The sequence below is a fragment of the Lampetra planeri genome, chromosome 42 (assembly GCF_965212315.1).
Source record: "Lampetra planeri chromosome 42, kcLamPlan1.2.h2, whole genome shotgun sequence".
NCBI lineage: Eukaryota > Metazoa > Chordata > Hyperoartia > Petromyzontiformes > Petromyzontidae > Lampetra > Lampetra planeri.
The window spans coordinates 4,439,644-4,459,395 of record NC_136148.1 but is presented as its reverse complement, the minus strand read 5'-3'; the positions used below and the strand labels follow the sequence as shown (position 1 = coordinate 4,459,395).

At 51.7% G+C, this 19,752-nt stretch overlaps 1 protein-coding gene across 1 annotated transcript in view; it reads left to right on the top strand.

Annotated features, from left to right (window-relative positions):
• Positions 1 to 5,869, top strand: part of LOC144732325 (dysbindin-like) — a 43,518-nt gene extending 37,649 nt beyond the window's left edge. The window contains exons 8-10 of the mRNA XM_078613799.1: positions 305 to 472; positions 1,707 to 1,931; positions 2,539 to 5,869. Coding sequence (XP_078469925.1) covers positions 305 to 472; positions 1,707 to 1,931; positions 2,539 to 2,852 — 707 coding nt within the window. The 3' untranslated portion in view covers positions 2,853 to 5,869. The remainder of the gene's footprint in view (positions 1 to 304; positions 473 to 1,706; positions 1,932 to 2,538) is intronic.
• The last annotated feature ends 13,883 nt before the right edge of the window (positions 5,870 to 19,752 follow it).

The window sequence follows — 19,752 nt, the reverse complement described above, 5'->3', positions numbered from 1 at the left end:
CACTCCCAATAGACTCAACACTGCCCATAGACTCAACACTCCCCATAGACTCAACACTGCCCATAGACTCAACACTCCCCATAGACTCAACACTGCCTATAGACTCAACACTCCCCATAGACTCAACACTCCCAATAGACTCAACACTCCCCATAGACTCTGTACATCAAGCAGTTCCCCCCCACTACCCCAGTGGCCTGGGTCACCAAAATGTCTAAAGCAAGACGGCGAATAGAAATTAAGCGCAAAAACACACGCGGGCAGGCGATGTTGACGCTGGCTCCGATGATGTCGCCCCCCCCAGTGGAGCTGGAGGGGGAGCACGTGCGCCGGAGCTGCGAGGCAGAGCGGTCGCACGCGCTGCGCCTGCGTGAGCGCCAGCGCTTCTTCGAGGAGGCGTTCCAGCAGGACGTGGAGCACTACCTCTCCACCGGCGTGCTGCAGCTGCACAGCGCCGGGGGCGGCACGCGGCGTGAGAGGCGCACGCCGCACCGTGACACGCACGCACCTCACCGTGACACGCACGCACCTCACCGTGACACGCACACACCTGTAGTACGCAGCCGTGGTGACGCGTACACGCTCGTAGTAGAGTACAACCACTTGAACAACAACCGCCATTCGCCAGTAAGTTGCGGTGGCGTCACCACGGCGCTTGTGCCAAGCTATGTGCACTTTAAGGCTACGTGAACTGTCGGCGCTCGCCCCACACGGCCACGCTCACCACGCTCACCGCGCTCGCCCCACACAGCCACGCTCACCACGCTCGCCCCACACAGCCACGCTCACCACGCTCACCGCGCTCGCCCCACACAGCCACGCTCACCACGCTCACTGCGCTCGCCCCACACAGCCACGCTCACCACGCTCACCACGCTCACCATGCTCACCACGCTCGCCCCACACAGCCACGCTCACCACGCTCACCCCACACAGCCACGCTCACCACGCTCGCCCCACACAGCCACGCTCACCACGCTCACCACGCTCACCATGCTCACCACGCTCGCCCCACACAGCCACGCTCACCACGCTCACCCCACACAGCCACGCTCACCATGCTCACCACGCTCACCGCGCTCGCCCCACACAGCCACGCTCACCACGCTCACCACGCTCACCATGCTCACCACGCTCACCACGCTCACCCCACACAGCCACGCTCACCATGCTCACCACGCTCACCGCGCTCGCCCCACACAGCCACGCTCACCACGCTCACCCCACACAGCCACGCTCACCACGCTCGCCCCACACAGCCACGCTCACCACGCTCACCACGCTCACCATGCTCACCACGCTCGCCCCACACAGCCACGCTCACCACGCTCACCCCACACAGCCACGCTCACCATGCTCACCACGCTCGCCCCACACAGCCACGCTCACCACGCTCACCCCACACAGCCACGCTCGCCATGCTCATCACGCTCGCCCCACACAGCCACGCTCACCACGCTCACCACACTCGCCCCACACAGCCACGCTCACCACGCTCACCCCACACAGCCACGCTCACCATGCTCACCACGCTCACCCCACACGGCCACGCTCACCACGCTCACCACACTCGCCCCACACAGCCACGCTCACCACGCTCACCACGCTCGCCCCACGCTCACCACGCTCACCACGCTCACCGCGCTCGCCCCACGCGGCCACGTTGAAGGCTCTCTGGCGGCGGGTGGGAATCTTTGTCTCGGCAGAGCCGCTGGGCAGCGTCTCCTCCATGGAGGTGAACGTCGACCTGCTGGAGCAGGTGGAGCTGCTCGACGTGTCGGACCACGAGGCCCTCGACGTCTTCCTCAACTCGCCCTCGTCTCCCTCCGTGGCGTCCGCGTCGGACTCCTCCTCGTGCTCCTCCACCGCCACGTCGGCCACCTCGTCCGTGTCCTCCATGGGACCCAGCTGCCAAACGTCCCCGCGCCACGGTGTGTGTGTGTGTGCGTGCGTGTGTGTGTGTGTGTGAGCGTGTGATTGAGCGTGTGTGTGAGCGTGTGTGTGAGCGTGTGTGTGTGTGTGAGCGTGTGTGTGAGCGTGTGTGTGAGCGTGTGTGTGAGCGTGTGTGTGTGCGCGTGTGTGAGCGTGTGTGTGTGTGTGTGTGCGTGTGAGCGTGCGTGCGTGTGAGCATGCGTGCGTATGCGCGTGTGTGTATGTGTGCGTGCGTATCTGCGTGCGTGCGTGTGTCTGTGCGTGTGTGTGCGCATGCGTGTGGGGAGCAGTAGTGTCGTGGTCAGTGCGCTGCGCTACCAACCCGTTGACCCGAGTTCGATTCCTGCTCACGGTCAACACCAGTGACGATTATCTGAACTGGTGCTGGGCCTCCCCTAGCTCGACTCAGCCTCAAATGAGTAGCTGGTGTCGTGTGTAGACATCACCACTAGGGAGACAAAGGCGGCCAGGCGTGGTGCTGGCCACCCACCCCCTCGTGTGCCGTGCGGGCCTTCATAGGTGCTGTTCGCTAACAGCAAATGCCCCAACAGTTTGTTAAGGCTATACGGGGGATCTTTGTCTTTGTGTGCGTGTGCGTGTACCTAGTGTGGCGCGCCAGCTCCACCAGCAGCAGCAGCGAGGCGTCCGGCCCCGACTCGACGGCGCTCTTCTCCCCCCTGCCACCCCCTCCCCTCCCCCCGCCCTCCCCCCCCACCACAACCGCCACCGCCGGCAACTTCACGGCCAACGTCGCCGCCGCCGCCGTGGGGGGTGCTAACGACGATGAGGACGAGGAGGAGGGTAACGGCGTGGCGGTCCCCTCCGTGCAGGCGGATGAGGAGGAGGTGTTTGTGGACACGGAGCTCACGGCCACCTCGGAGGACTCGTCCCCTCGGCCCTGTGACTCGGACACTGACTAGCGGGCGGGCGGGCGGGCGGGCGGTCTCAAAATCAGTCTTAACGGGTGCGGGACAGTCTTACCATCAGTCTAACGGGTGGACGGTGTAACGAGCGGTTGGTCCAGTCGAGCGGGGTGATCTGACCGCCGGCGTGTAAAGAGGAGTAGATGAACTCGCGAGTGCATAGTCAACAAGGGCAGGTGGTTTTATAATCAGACGGTGGAACGAGTGAGTTGTCTGATGAGTGGACGGTCTAACCATCAGTTTAACGAGCTAACGGTGTAGCGGGCGGACGCCCTAATGGCTAGACGGTCTAACCAGCGGCCTAGCAGGTGGCCAAGCTAACGGGTGGATGGGTATAACACATGGACGGAGAATCTTAACGAGCATCCAGTTAATCGGATGGACAGTCTTAACCATCATCCTTAATCGGCATCCAATATAATGGGTAGTCAACTGCGTAGACAGGCTAACGATCAGACGGCCTTACATGGCGGTGGGGGTCTAATGATGTTTTTATCTTCTGTGGAGGGTAGCCGTGCAAACAGTCCGACGATCAGACAATCGAACGGTCAGACGGCGTTGACCGGCCGACGGCCGTAACTTTTTGGCAGCCCTAGAAGGGCTGGAAGTTTGAAGGATTGGATGCTGTCACCGAGTGATGGATGGCTGCATGGTGGAAGGAATTAACGGGGGCAGTCTTTAACGAGCAGCAAGTGAGCAGCAAGTGAGCAGCAGGTTTAGTTAGCGCCGCCTTGCCTCGGCCAGAATCTGAATGTGCGCGACTGTGTGTGGGGGAGTGAATGAAAAATTGGGTTAACAATGAAAAGAAAAACGCAAAAACGGTGTTTTTTTTGTCGCGATACTTAGAATCCACTTGGAAACCTTGCAGAGCAGTGAGAGAGACGGCCCGCAGAAGCGGACATTGCAGAACTACCCTTGAGATCCCTTCAAGTGAATTTCCATCCACGTGGTAGGGGGCAACACTTATCTCGCACTTAACGAGCAACAAAATAAATAAGCGGACCATGTCTCGTTCGTGTCTATCCGTGTCTCCACGTGCAAAATAAAAGTGATTCTTACACCAACCCATCAGCCGTGCCGTCTGCTGGGAGAGCATCATTTCAGGAGAATTGATTCAAAACGAGCAAAACCCTGGGCCGGTTTTCGACGATCAGCTTCTCATCATTGGCAGGGGTCAGGCTTGCTTGAAGCAAAGCTTTGTGTGAGCTGCCGTTTTTTTACAGGCCGCGTGTTTCAGGCCCGTCCGCTTGTCGAAACGCAACGGCGTGCCCGACCGCGTGTCTTCGGCCCCTTTGTCAATCCGCTGCTGGATGAAGGCCTCCCCGTGCCGTGCCAGTCCTGGGTGCTGTCTGTTTGGCCATACTTCACCACACCCGGGGTGAGCGTGAGTTGGTGAACAGGGGCGGCACCCAGGACCACGTGAGGAGTCGCGCGCCCCCAATGTCACCCCTTGCTGGGAATCTGAACCAAAAGGGGGTAGCCGGGTTTGTAGCGCAGTGCGCTGTACAACGTAATAACCGTCAATTATAAGTTTGTTTTTTGTAATTCATTAACGTAAGCTTAAACTAGTGCCCTATCCTGGATTTAAGGCTGAAATCATCATCAGCTATGGTCGACCCTATGCTGGATTTAAGGCCTCTCCAAATCCACCGATATCACTCACGGTCCTGTGACAGAATACTGATTCATCTCGAAGATAAAGATAATTATTTTTAGGTTGCGTCTTTAAGAGGCACTGAGGACTCGCTTTCACACTGGCCCTAATCCCTAGCACTAAGCCTGAAGACTAAAGCCTCTGCAGCCTTTACCTCTAGGCCTAACCCGAGCCCGAGCATTAATCTCTGCAAGCCTCGCACTTACACTAACCAGTAGCCATAGCTTTAGTCTTAGCCATGCGGTAAAGGGGCAGCCCTGCAATGTCTTGCTCTCACCACAGCTGGCGTATGTACCTATGTTTGTATGTATGTGGAACTTCTTTCGGACCGTGCGTAGACCACCGCGCTAATCGGAGGTGCGCAGGAAGGGACGGCAAGCTAAACACACACAAAGTCCGTTTCTAAAGAAGCGAGTGGGGAAACGAGGGGCCTTCACTGCAGGCCGAGCGAGAGAGGGCCCCGTCCAGGGAGGGAGTTCAATCCTCCTCCGTCACACTCGGGAGAGGCTGGAGTTCACCCACACTTTTACCCCGTCGCACGCGACCTGCCGGTCGTCGACTGAGCTAGCTGCCTCATACCCCTCGATGCTGCTCGGTTGACACAAGTGGCAAGAGGAGGAGGTGGGGGGGGGATTTAAAAACTTACAAGCTTACCTTTTTTTTTTTCCTCGGTTGCCTTGCCCCGGGAGTTCTAGCCAGTGACCTCTGGATTGCAAGTCCAGTTTGCTAACCACATGCCAACGCCAATGAACTCGGCATTTTATTCCGTATTTAATAATGATATTATTATTGTTGAGCGTCAGGCGGGCGCTGCTACAATGAGATGTTTGGCCAATGCCATTAATAAGTGCACATTTTTCGCCCATCGTTCCCAAGGCAGGATCCTCCTGGAAAAATAGAAGTCTTGAGACTCGGTTGAGTAAAATTAGCAAGTGGTGTGCTGCTCTTCCTGTGTATGGGATTGTTTGAGGTGTGTTATCCCCACGTTGGATTCGATTTTCTCCAAGCGCACGGTTTTCCTCCCATAATAACGATAATAATACTTTACATCACCTTGCTAATCCACTGCTGGATGAGTGCCCTGCCTATGCTGTGTCGGTGGGCAGAAATTAATCTGTGAACCTCCTGGCAGAGGTCGCAATCAGGTACCCGATACCCGTACCCTACCCGATACCCGGCTACCCGTACCCGGCCGGGTACGGGTACCCGTTTGCGACCCTGGTGCGGCCGGGTACGGGTACGGGTAAGGAATCAAAACCCGTTTGCGACCTCTGCCTCCTGGACATCTGTGATGAAAGAGATTCATAGGTTGATCGGATTCCTCGAGTCTAAATAAAGATTCTGATGGAAAAAAATGAAAGATTGTGATTCTGACATTCGTGTCGGACGAGTGTTCGACTTTCCTCAACGTGGCACTTGCTTTGTAGGCCTTGCGGGGATGATTATCCAAGTCCACCCGTGACCAGGATTTGAACTTGAAACTTGAGATTGTGAGCTGATCGATCTTAACTCGCACCACCGCCCGGACTAATGATCACTCAACTGGTGCAGGGTAATAACGATCCACCGCTTCATAGATTTATAATAAATCTCAGCACCTTCGTCAGTGATAGTTCAACAATGCTTACGATAAATGAAGCGTCTGCTGTGCGTTTTGAGAATCGGCTACTTTTATTCCGTAATTAGTTTTTCCCGGTCGGGTCGCATAAATAACGTTGTGTCGGATACCCCTCCTCCACCCGACGCAGCCGATTAATAAACTTGGCACGTGGTGAACGCACGTGGCCGGTTCATGACCGCTTCAGCAGTGGCACCCACCGCTGTCGTTGCTGGCGAGTAATTGTCTCGCGACATTTGACAACTCTGCTACAGTGCGGCGTCAAATTTTTATCCCGATTCTTGCGCTTAAGTTTTACATTTTTTTTTCATTTATTTGTGAGCCATTCGGCTCTTGAATCGGGTGCAACCGCAACAAACAAAAAACAAAAACATGAACAAGAAAACATCTTAAAGTGACTATGCGCAAACAGAAAAATCCAGGAAAGAACAGCAAAATCTTCCAGAAAAAGCACCGTGCAAAAATCCCAGTGGGATGCAAGTCAAACAACAACAACCACAAGACAACTTATATTAAAGCCATCAGTCTAACTCCGTACTACAACAAACAAAGCTTCAACAAGCTTGATGCCTGCAATTGGCTCGCGGACAGCCCTGAAGCCACAAGAGAATGCTGCCGTTCACAGCGTTGGGGAAAGATGAAGTAGAGGATTACCTCAATCCGGTTGTGGTCCCGAATCACGGAAATGTCTGGGTTTTCAAGCCTCGTGGATCAATTGTATGCGTGACACTTGAAGCCACCAAACGACCGCTGGTGGTGTTGGCGGTGGTGGTTGTTTCTTAATGGCCGTGTCCTGGTCAGTGGTGTGTCCCCCCCCACCCTCCCCCCCCGAAGCTTTTGTGACACTCGGGATATTCCGTCCCTTTTAATTTTTTAATGTTTTGACCTCATGCCAATATAAAGTAACTACGATAACATTTAAATCCAATATGGTAAACTTAGACCGATATTAATGACCTTTCGAAACGATATGAAAGACTTTTCTTAATTCTAGATTTGAAGCTTTCGTGACTGCAAGGATTCACGTGGGTAAAAATTTTAAATTAATAAAAGTAACATAAAAATAAAATAAAAATCACGACGTTTCGGAGGCAACACAAGCTTCCGTCTTCAGGTGAAGCCGTCACAGCACGATAGCTGTATCAAGTGAGAGAAATTCCAAGAAAACAGTCCTTGTATATATACTGGTTGAGGGTGGGAGGAGCCAAGGTAGGCCCTGAATATTATTTTCTTAAGCTCAATTATCGCAAACAACGTGGTTTTCCCAGAGTAGCCAGCGACCACATCACGCCACGCTTGCGTTGACATTCGTTTTTTAATTTGCGCGCAGTTACGAGCCAGTTAGGATTCCTCACGAAATGGAAGAAAAAACAAACTGGCTTCAAAGGTTGACGTTCGTCGTTCACACGTTAATTTCTCAGAACCATGTTGGGTCATACAAGGGGGTTACTCGGTTGAAACAAAATTTAACAAGCAGGCTGACACGGGTAGCCCAGAAAATGTTGAGAACCACCCGAAATCGACTGATCGCCGATACTTCAATTCGATTGCCGGGTGCCAAAAATTGAATCGACTTTGGTGCGTGAACATTGGTTGTTTTTTTTATGTCCGAAGGTCGTCATCGTCGTGAGATGTGAGGATAATTAAAATGTAAAGCGACGCGCACCAACGTTCCTGTAAAGATTCGCCTAAGAATAACAACGGTTAGCACGCAACAGTGTAAACTCGAGTGAATTTGCGTTAATTTGCGTTACTGTTGAGTGGTCGGAGAGTGGTGGTCACACGATGAACAGTTTTTTGTCTACGTGTCCTAATGTAACCGGGGACTGTTGAACGCTTCAGCGTGTAATTTGGTGGTGTTCCATAACTATTATTGTCAGAATGTATTTGTCTTAAAGTACCTGTGTGTGTGTGTGTGTAAGGAGGAGGTGGTCGGAGGGGGGGGGTCCGGGGAAATATTTTGGCGGGAACAAAAAGTTATTTCGGAAATAGCTGCCGCTAAAATGTTCATGTGTTCTTTAGCCCCCCCGCCCCAAAAAAACGTATTTACCGTGTAGTTTTATACAAGCATAATGAGATTTTACCGCTCAACAATGAAATTTGATTATTTGCGAGACAGCGGAATCGTACGCGCAAATACCTCTTTGGCATTACCACGGCGGATTGAAAAGCGTTTAAAAAAAATGTTAAAATCATCGAGTGCGTTTGATATTCACGCCGTTCTTATAGCGCAAAGGCTGTGTCGTGAAGGAAATTATTATATTTCACGGGCACGTTTTTGTCTGTCGGTAGGGTGGCGATTTTACCACGTGGCTTTACCCAGCTGAGTAATTTGTGAGGTGCAATACTGTACAGACCAACCTCTACTTACGAACATTCGACCTTCGACCTTTCAGAGATACGAACAAACCTGTCCGTATGTCCAGTCGCCTGTTCGGACCGAGAGTCGTAAGTTCAACCGCCGTGCAATTTATGGCGGTGGTGACATCTACATCTGCAGAACATGAAGAACCAGTGGCATCTACATCTGCGGAACGTAAAGAACCAGTGGCATCTACAGAACATGAAGAACCAGTGGCATCTACATCTGCAGAACATGAAGAACCAGTGGCATCTACATCTGCAGAACGTGAAGAACCAGTGGCATCTACATCTGCAGAACGTGAAGAACCAGTGACATCTACATCTGCAGAACGTGAAGAACCAGTGACATCTACATCTGCAGAACGTGAAGAACCAGTGACATCTACATCTGCAGAACGTGAAGAACCAGTGACATCTACATCTGCAGAACATGAAGAACCAGTGACATCTACATCTGCAGAACGTGAAGAACCAGTGACATCTACATCTGCAGAACGTGAAGAACCAGTGACATCTACATCTGCAGAACGTGAAGAACCAGTGACATCTACATCTGCAGAACGTGAAGAACCAGTGACATCTACATCTGCAGAACGTGAAGAACCAGTGACATCTACATCTGCAGAACGTGAAGAACCAGTGGCATCTACATCTGCAGAACGTGAAGAACCAGTGACATCTACATCTGCAGGAGACTACAACTTTTAAAGCTATTTCCCCGTGTTTAGTGTACACGCCGTACAACACGCTTGGAATCGACAGGTGTAAAGTTGGACTTGCGAACTTATGGACTTACGAACAGACCTCTGGAACCTAACTAGTTCGTAAGTAGAGGAGTCCCTGTACCTGTATTTGGCAAATTGGACCGTGACGTCGGCGCATGATTGGTCGGCTTCTTCCGCCAGTTACCGCCGCGTAGCCAATCGCGGGGCAAGACTACGGGCAGTCGGGTGACGGCTCCCAACCAATCGGATGCCACCGTCGATGTTTAATTCGCCGTTTGTGACGTGATCCCGTTTTTTTAATCGGCTCTGCGAGAACCACGTGATCGGAGATTCTCGGAAGCAGATTGGCTGCTCGACCACCTCCAATCGTTGCGGTTCAGCGACCTCGCGTCCGATCTTTTCCACTGCGCAACTGAGCCGTGCTGGGGGCCGTGCTAAGCCAGCCCGGCAGGACTCGTGGTTATTTCCTCCCCACTGCGGAAGCAGTGGAGGCACGCACCTGCACATCCGGCACTGTAGGGAGGCCGAGTGGGTTCGCCAGGAGAAGGCGTGACAGCGAGTGGGTTAATCGCCATCCGTTTCCATCTGTATGGGGTACAAAGTGTTGCCCTCGGTCCTCCCTCATCAAACGCGCGTGTGGGCTTTCGCCGGGTGCTCTGGTATCCTCCCCACTTGCGTAAGCAACTTCGACTCGTCATTAATTGGCTGAAAACATCTGAGGAGTAAAAACACACAATGTATTGCGGCGGCATGGACCCTCTTGAACGAGAGCCATATGACTCTGTGTGGGCTCTCTTGGATTAAAAAGGGTGAGTATAGTAATAGGTTTTTACCCGTTTAACTGGTACAAAAACTGACACCTTTATACAAGGCGTCATGTTTGCAATAACCACAACACAAGCAGTCAAAATGCAAACAAAAAGAAACAACTCCGATGATGATAATGATATGCACTGTCCTTGAAGTTGATTGGTCCACACCCGAGTCAGCTTTTCTTAGAGCCTAGTCTCCATTGGTGTCGGACCAGATGACGCCAAAAGGCGTACAACTCAAAAACCGTGCACTAAGTAAATAAGTATTTAAGAATCGGAGTCATTCTGCTTATTTAACGTTAGCCCTGGCCCTGCTTGGTCCCGAGACAGAATCAGACGTCTGGTGAGTCCAGCGTAGCGTGGTTTGGTTGCGGCTCGCCTTGGCCAAGTAGCCAGTGGGAAAACCAAGCCCGTATAGTGAGCATCCCGTGCTGGCTTGGCTTGGGTGTGCCAGTGGAAAAGTGATGTATCGGTTATTGTACACGGATTGTTCAGATCGAGTACCAATATTAATGGTAAAAAAAAAATTGCATTTCAGTACAATGCAATGTATTTAACTATTTATCATTCTCATCTGTTGATGTGCGGGTTTGTATCTTAAAATCTGTAATAATGTTACAAGTCGAGTCTTTGTTTAACAATTTAGTACCAATCAGGCCTACATTGTATCCTGTTAAAAGTAAAATATACCGTGTCTCCACTGAGACACAGAGCGGAGAGTGTCTCCACTGAGACACCGAACGACACAGAGGGGGGGGGGGGGGAGAGTGCTGATGAATAGGATGTCATGCCCTATTCCCTATTTGTTTAGCCCATCCAGGCCAGTGAGCAGGCTCAACTCCGCTTAGCATCTGTGTTCCAACGAGCTCGGCTCTGAATATGCAATGAACGTTTTCACTGTGCGGCAGTAAAATCCGTGAGACGTGGGTCACACGTGGGTAACACGTGGGTTACACGTAATCCTAAACCGCAAACTCTTTGATGTGTCCCTCAAGTTCTATTAAACTTCCTTGCACTCTGACACGGGGGCCTCCTTGTTGTTGTTGTTGTTGTATTTGAAAAGTCGACATCTGACTATGACGACGAGTGGAGGACAATTGATAATGGTGAAATGCAATTCATGATAGTTGTGAAATACAATTATGAGTTGGAGGAGAGTGCGTGAAGCGGCTGCCCTCCTCCGCCGCAGCTGTTCTGCAGTCACGTGGTCTTCTCGCAGGCTGCCACTGCAGTGTCACCACTGAACACTGAAATCGGTCTCCATCGCAAGGCCCCACGAGCCACTGGGCTGCCCCTGATGGCCTTGAGTGCGGTCCCCCTGACGTGCCGCCCCCCCGACCGACAACACGACGAGTGAGGACACCCCCCCCCCCCCAATCGTCATCATCATCATGCTGCTGTCAAAGCCCCCAAAGATATCAACTACCTCTCCTGGTGCACAGGAGGTCGCGGGTTCGATCCAGACCCTGACAACGCCTGCTCTATATTTGGAGTTTGCGTCTCTCTCATCATCATCACGGTGGTGAGATGTTAACTACCTCGCCTGGTGCACAGGAGGTCGCGGGTGCGATCCCAACCCTGACAACGCCTGCTCTATATTTGGAGTTTGCATGTCTCATCCATCATCACGGTGGTGAGATGTTAACTACCTCGCCTGGTGCACAGGAGGTCGTGGGTGCGATCCCAACCCTGACAACGCCTGCTCTATATTTGGAGTTTGCGTGCCTCTCTCCCTGTGGTCGCCTGGATTTTTCTCCGGGGTCTTCCGGTTTTATCTCCACATTCAGCATCAACACCACGCGTGTATTCATATGAGGCTGCCATAAATGTCCACTTGACAAGCCACTTGGGTGAGCTATCACAATTGGTGGCCAGCTCGCTTCTGAACACATTCCTGCGGAGGGAGCTGGTAGGAACGTTGAGTTGCTCGGTCAATGGCCAGGGTCAACGGCGGCGTGGTGTATTCCGCAAATATGGCCGACTGAGGGCGGGCACAAGCCGGCGTGAGTAGGTTAAACGTTGAGTTTTATAAGGGCACCACGGGGTGACCAGTCCCTCCCCACACAGCTCCACCCCTCCCACTCCCCACCCAGCCCCTCCCAACCCAGCCCCTCCCACTTCCCACCCAGCCCCTCCCCACCCAGCCCCTCCCCACCCTCCCCTCCCCACCCAGCCCCACCCCTCCCATTTTTGAATGCACGACGGACGGACACAATAATCCCCTGTGGGCTGGTGTAACCGGGAGGTTCCTACCAGTAACAAATAGTTTTTAGCTCAGTGGGTCCGTGCCGTCACCTATAATATTTTGTTTTCTCTTTTAATGCCACACACAGTGTTATTGAGGAATACGTTGGTTTTTTGGAGTGTGTGTGTAAGGGCCCGTCCATAAATGACGTCACGCGATTTTGGACGATTTTTGACCCCCCCCCCTCCCATCCCCTCGTCACACGGCGTCACAAAAAGTCAGACCCCCCCTCAAATATGACGTCACAAAGCTTTGCCCCCCCCCCCCCAAAACCATATTTCAATTTTGAAAATAAAACATGCTTCAAATCGCTTTAAACTATTGTCATTGTAGTGCATATTTAATGTGGCGCTGCACTCTGATGTTGTAGGAGAAAACATTTATTAAAAAGTCTATTTAATTAAGTAGAACGTGTCGTCTATATTTAAAGTTGCGCATTTTTACGTAACGTCACATTTCTCAACCCCCCCCCCCCCCCTTCGTAACACATCGTCACAAATGTCTGACCCCCCACCCCTAGGTGCGTGACGTCATTTATGGACGGCCTCCAAACGGCGAGCAGCTCGGAGATATGATGCGAATGTCAACGCACTCAAGGTGCTTGAAATAAATCTATGGGACCACGTTTGCCGGCATCAAAATGATTGGGAAAAAAATTGGTAGACGTTACCTTTTCCCGGCAGCAGCAATAACACGACAGGCGGTGTTAAGATGTTCAATCATCGATACGGGGAAAATGAAAGTGATCTCATAGATAATAAACCTTCACTTGTAGAAGTTATACTGGTAGGAACCTCCTGGTTACACCAGCCCACAGAGGATTATTGTGTCCGTCGTGCAGGGAGGGGATGGGTGGGGAGGGTGGGGCTGGGTGGGAAGGGTGGGGAGGGGCTGGGTGGGGAGGGGCTGGGTGGGGAGGGTGGGGCTAGGTGGGGGGTAGGAGGGGTGGGGCTGGGCGGGGTGGGGAGGGGCTGGTCACCCCGTGGTGCCCTTATCAAACTCAACGTTTAACCTACTCACGCCGGCTTGTGCCCGCCCTCACAGTCGGCCATATTTGCGGAATACACCACGCCGCCGTTGACCCTGGCCATTGACCGAGCAACCCAACGTTCCTACCAGCTCCCTCCGCAGGAGGAATGTGTTTTTAAAAACGATGTTTAGCAGTGAAGTCTGACCAGCAGAGCGGCGGAGACCAAAACACGGCACTGAACTCCCAGGGCCCCCCTCTAGTGGAGACCCGATCCGTCAGCAGTAGCGTGAGCGAAGCAATTTGCAGCGCCGCGCCTTTAACCGATATAATTAGAGGCGTGATTTCTCTGTGTGCCTATGTTTGTTCTCTCTCTATGTATATCTGTGATATCTGTCTGCTTATATGTCTGTCTATATGTCTCTGGTTCTGTGTTTTATCTCTCTCTCAAATGTAGCATTCTCAGGAAGAACGTAATCAACCAGGTAGGGTGTTGACTTATGTTATCCGACTCTCTGTTGTATTAAATTACATTTCTAAGTATACTAGATTTGTGTTTCTATTTAATTTATACCTGATGATGATTGCTTGTGTTGCAATCGAAACGTCGTATGCTAGTATTTCATTTATTATTTTCTCTTTATACCTGACTTTACCGAAAGAACCAAAGAATAATTCCTGCAGTCACGAAAGCTCCAAATTAAGTTAGAATTCTCTTCGGCTGCACTGGTGCCCTGCCACCGCCAGGTGGCGTTGCGGGCACGTGAAGCTGGCTCAGAAATATTGGCGATTGCCACCACAAAGACAAAGGTCCCCCCGCGTGGCCTTAATCGTCTGCTGTCGGGGCAAGTGCTGTTCGCCAGTAGCACCTGTGAAGGCCGGCACGGCACACGAGGGAGGTTGGTGGACAGCACCACGCCCGGCCGCCTTTGTCTCCCCAGTGGCGATATTTTTTTTATCATTTGATGCTGAGTCAACCTAGGGGGAGGCCCAGGACGGGTTCAGATAATCGTCACTGGTGTTGGATGGCCGTGGGTGTGAATTCGAACTCGGGTTGTAGGTTTCGTAACGCAGTGCGCTGTAACCGCTACACTACATCAAAGACAAAGATCCCACGTGTGGCCTTAGCAAGACTGTAGGGGCAAGTGCTGTTAGCGAGCACCTATGAAGGCCGGCACGGCACACGAGGGAGGTGGGTGGCTACCACCACGCCCAACCGCCTTTATCTCCCCAGTGGCAATATTAGTACACGACGCACCAGGTACTCATTTGAGGCGGAGTCGACCTAGTGGGAGGCGCAGGACCGGTTCAGACAATCGCCACCGGCGTTGAAAAGCCGTTCGTTGAGTGGGAAATGAATCATCATCACGTCCGTGTGGCGGCGGTGGTGGTGGTGGTGAGCCTCTGTCCAGTGCAGCGAGTTGGACGAAACGATTCTTCACAGAGCCGCGTGCGGCTTCCCGGTGCCCGCAGGTTGTCCCCTGTAGTTGACACGAAGTCACCGATTTTAAAACGCCTCGTGCCCGCCTGCCACGCGGTGGTGAAATTCCCCCCTCTCTCATTTTCTTAGGTTTTTTCGGTAAAGTCACGTAGGTAAAAAAATAATTAAAATTAATAAAAGTAAAATAAAATAAAAAATAAAATAATATAATAATATAATATTAAATAAAAAAGAGGACGACTTGGAGAGAGAGAGAGGACGACTCAGAGAGAGATGACGACTCAGAGAGAGAGGACGACTCAGAGAGAGAGGACGACTCGGATAGAGAGAGGACGACTCAGAGAGAGAGGACGACTCGGAGGGAGAGGACGACTCAGAGAGAGAGAGAGGACGACTCAGAGAGAGAGAGAGAGAGGACGACTCGGAGAGAGAGAGAGAGAGGACGACTCGGACGAGCAGGAAGGCAGCAGCAGCCACGCGTTGCTGAGCCGGTGCCAAACGTCACCCCCACCAAGCTCTGGAGTCCCCGATGTATATGAAGCTGATATCGGGCAATCAGTGAGCGTTGACACGTGGGAGTGAAGGTGGACAAGCCTGAGAAACCCCCACGCGTGCCAGGGAGGCAACGCTCTGTCCCGTCCAGATGGAACAGATGGGATGTATACGTTGTTGTGCTGGAATGTCCTCTTCCTGGTGAGCCACTGTCTGGCTCTTCGTGGGGAGCGGATTTTCCCAGCGTGTCCGTGATCCGCCAACCCTCGTCGCTGCCTCGACTCGTGCTGAGTCACAGGCGTGTGCCACCACCACCATCCATCCAGCAGTAGATTGACCATGGCTGATGATGATGCGTTAAACAATCGAGGGTGGGCGTCACGTCTGGTAATGAATTCCAGAACGCCGTGGTGAGTGTTATCCAAATTAGGCCGTGGGCTCGCATTAATGGGACCGTTAATGAGTCGTTTGCCCTCCGCGCGTGTAGCAATTCGGCTAAGGTATTTTGAAGGAAGAAATTAATTAGGGCACTGCGTTTTAAAATTGGCTCATTGAGGGTCACGTGAATTTTAATATGTTTAAAAGCATCGTGGACACTCGAACGAGACGAGGCTTGCAGGGCAATGCGCAAACGACCAATAGCGTACGGGACACGGTCAAATTATAATTTATTATAATTATAACAATTAATTCTAATTGTTTAACAATTAAACCGAGGCGGGGGAGCCGGGATTGGGGGGTGTGGGGAGGGGTGTGCGCCCATACCTTACACGGAGTGCCTTTGCCAATAACATCCGCTCATCCAGTAGAATTTGTATGTGACGAGCCTGACCCTTGCTGATAAATGAGACGCAGAAAGTCGAAGCCGATCCGAAAAGGTGCTTGCCGCGACAAATGTTGTCGCTGCTGCTGCTGCAGCTGGATAATGTTGGCCAATATTTGGGCTGATGGAACTCAACGCATTCGTACAGTAATACCACCGATCTGCGTTCGTCCCCCTTTAACGGCGTTTCGCGATTACGTCGTAATCTTTGTTCACGACGCCCGCCGCCAGATTTGCGTCGCCTCGACCGCCCCCTCCCCCCCCCCCACACTTAACGTCGCTGACGGCATCGAACATCCGTCCTGTCTCGTTATGCGTTGACTCTCAGCCCCTTTGCCTCCACCACCACCACCTCCACCACCACCACCACCATCACCACCACCCACCACCTCCACCACCACCCACCACCTCCACCACCACCCACCACCTCCACCACCACCTCCACCACCTCCACCACCACCTCCACCACCTCCACCACCACCACCACCATCACCACCACCCACCACCTCCACCACCACCTCCACCACCACCACCACCACCTCCACCACCACCACCTCCACCACCACCACCTCCACCTCCACCACCTCCACCTCCACCACCTCCACCTCCACCACCACCATCACCACCACCCACCACCTCCACCACCACCTCCACCACCACCACCACCACCACCACCTCCACCACCACCACCACCACCACCACCTCCACCACCACCACCCACCCACTACTACTACTACCCTGTCGATCGCTTCGATTTAACATCGTTTCGATATTCGTCATCGCCGCACCTTTCAGCAACGCACCGCCCCCCCCCCGACGTAAGCCGAGCTATCGCTGTGTTTGCTTTTTACTTTCAAAACTGTTCGTTGCGATAATAACTTCCCATCGGGAGTGGCGGTCGCCAATCAGTTGGTGCACCGGGTGGCTAAACCGGTTAAATAAAAGAAATAGTAAAAAATATAATGAGATGGCATCACCTGACTTCTTCACAGTTCTTTGCAAATCGCCTGATGAAGTTGGTTGTTGTGATCACCAGCGAAACGTCACACAGTACCTGGACTTACATTGTAAATGTCGCGGGTTTACTCTCCAACACAACCGGTGTGCTGAAGTTGTAACCGATTCGCACGTTTTGTTTACGTGGCAACCCTTACTGATCGGCGGTGGGTCAACGACACATTTATATTCACGCGATCAAACAAAAACCTTTATCATGAATAATTAGTGGTGGCGGAAACCCTTGCTGCTACTCCACATTTCCTTGGTTCTTTCGGTAAAGTCACGTAGAATGGAAAAAAAAATAAAAAAAAATAAAAACATAAAAAAATTCTCACGACGTTTCGGCCACAACGCCGTCCTCAGGTGGAAACGTCATGATAATTTTTTTTTTAATGTTTTTTTTTCCATTCTACGTGACTTTACCGAAAGAACCAAGAAGATGAATCCCTGCAGTCACGAAATCTTTAAATCGAAATGTACTCCACATTTGGCAGATCGTGGACTATGAGGCCAGCACACGGCACGCGACGGCACGCCCTTGCGAACGTCGTCACGGGATCTTTAACGTCAGCTGTCAAGCAGATAGCGCGCTGCAATAGTGGTAGAGGTGGTATGTCGTTAAGTGAATACACACAGCACCGCAGTATTAACTAGGGCGGCCGCTGGGTGGGTTCGATACCGCGAAACCAACCGCACGACGGCGAACACGTGACAGTTGGGCCACGTGGTCGCCCCGGTCGCTGATTGGCTCTCCAAGCACGAGGCCCCGGAGAACTGCGGGGCCACTTTTCACCGAAGGCGTTTCAAGGAACGCACACACAAGACATGACGCGTATCAAGGCTACGATGATGACAACAATAATCATCTTTTATTTTTACACAGGTAAGTGGAGACCTGTAATCGGAAGCGGATAGATCATTGCTGGTGGTGACGACAACGACGATGATGATTGTGATGACGATGAGAATATAATTGCGACTAATTATCTTGTTCGATCGGAGGTCATTTGTGTGCGTGTGGATCGGGCGTTGTTGTGTGGCAGCAGACAGACTTGTCTGCTGCAACTTACAATCACATCAAAAGAAGAAATGTAGATTTAGATTTAACGCTTTCGTGACTGCAGGGATTCATCTTCTTGGTTCTTTCGGTAAAGTCACGTAGAAGGGAAATGATAAAATAATAAAAATAAAACATAATAAGGACGCTGTCTTTCCGACAGCTGTGTTCTTTACCTGAGGACGGCTGCTTGCGCTGTGGCCGAAACGTGGTGAGAACTTTATCTTATTATGTTTTATTTTTGTTATTTTATTATTTCCCTTCTCCGTGACTTTACCGAAGAACCAAGAATCAGAAATGTCGAGTTTAGCAAAGTTATTTTGGTGACGCCGCTGCTGCCAAGTTCGCAGTGGTGCACAGAGTTGCTGCCCGAAACGTCGCCTGTTATATATTTTTTTATTATTTTAAGGCCACCGTGTTTATCGACGGACGTTTCTAACCGTTTATTTTTTTTATTATAATTTTATTAAGAACACCGTGGCAGTAAAATACAAATATATACTAGGCGACGTTTCGGACAATGGACCTTCTGCACAGCACATGAATGGAGTTAATTATTGTGCTATGTGGACAGGGCCACTTGCTATGTGTGTCATGAATAAGGACTATTTCCCGAAACGTCGCCTATTGTATCGATATTTTTGTTTCTATTTAAAACCACAATGTTATTGACGAATGTGTTGAGTTACTTATTTTTTTAATTTGTTTTAAAGTGAAGAGAAACGTTGCTGCTGAACCCGGCTACCCGAGTTCGATTCCCGCTCACGGCCAACACCAGTGACGATTATTTGAACCACTCCTGCGCCTCCCCTAGGTCGACTCAGCCTCAAATGAGTACCTGGTGCGGTGTGTAAACATCGCCACTGGGGAGAAAAAGGCGGCCGGGCTTGGCGCTGCCCACCAAACCCCCTCGTGTACCTTTGCCGGCCTTCATAGGTGCTGCTCGCTAACGGCACTTGCCCCAACAGTCTGTTAAGGCTACACGGGGGAACTGTGTCTTTGTGTGTCACCGGTTCGCCTCCCACCTCGCTCGGTGCGGCAGTTGAAACAATGGGGCACGTGTGGATACAGGATACTTCAATAAAAATGTTAACACTCATATGGGACAATCGTTTTTAATGGAAAGTTACGGATAACGCACTGTAACACGATAACAAGTGTAATTTGGTTTTCTCAAACTGCCTATTTCTCTCTCTAAAATTGGCCAGGCTCTCATAGGTCCATTCACTATTTCTCTCCCTCGGTCGCGTCGAGGTGGATTTCCACGCAACTCTCTCTAGAATGTACCAGTCTTGTTGGGTCTTTCATTGACGTGCTAATTTCTCTGCTTCAGAAGCTGCCCCAGCAGACCCACCTGTCTCTCTGCCCCCCCACCCCTCTCTCTATTTAAGGCCTCGACACAGAGGCATTGGGTCTCTGTGTGTCTATGTTGTGTGTGTCTCTCTGTGTGTCTCTGTGTTGGCTGTCTGTGTGTGTGTCTCTCTCTGTGTGTCTCTGTGTTGTCTCTCTGTCTGTTTGTGTGTCTATGTTGTGTGTCTCTCTCTGTGTGTCTATGTTGTGTGTCTCTCTGTGTGTCTCTCTGTGTGTCTGTGTGTCTATGTTGTGTCTCTCTCTGTGTGTCTCTCTCTGTTTGTGAGTCTGTCTGTGTGTCTATGTTGTGTGTCTCTCTCTGTGTATCTCTGTGTGAGTCTCTCTCTGTG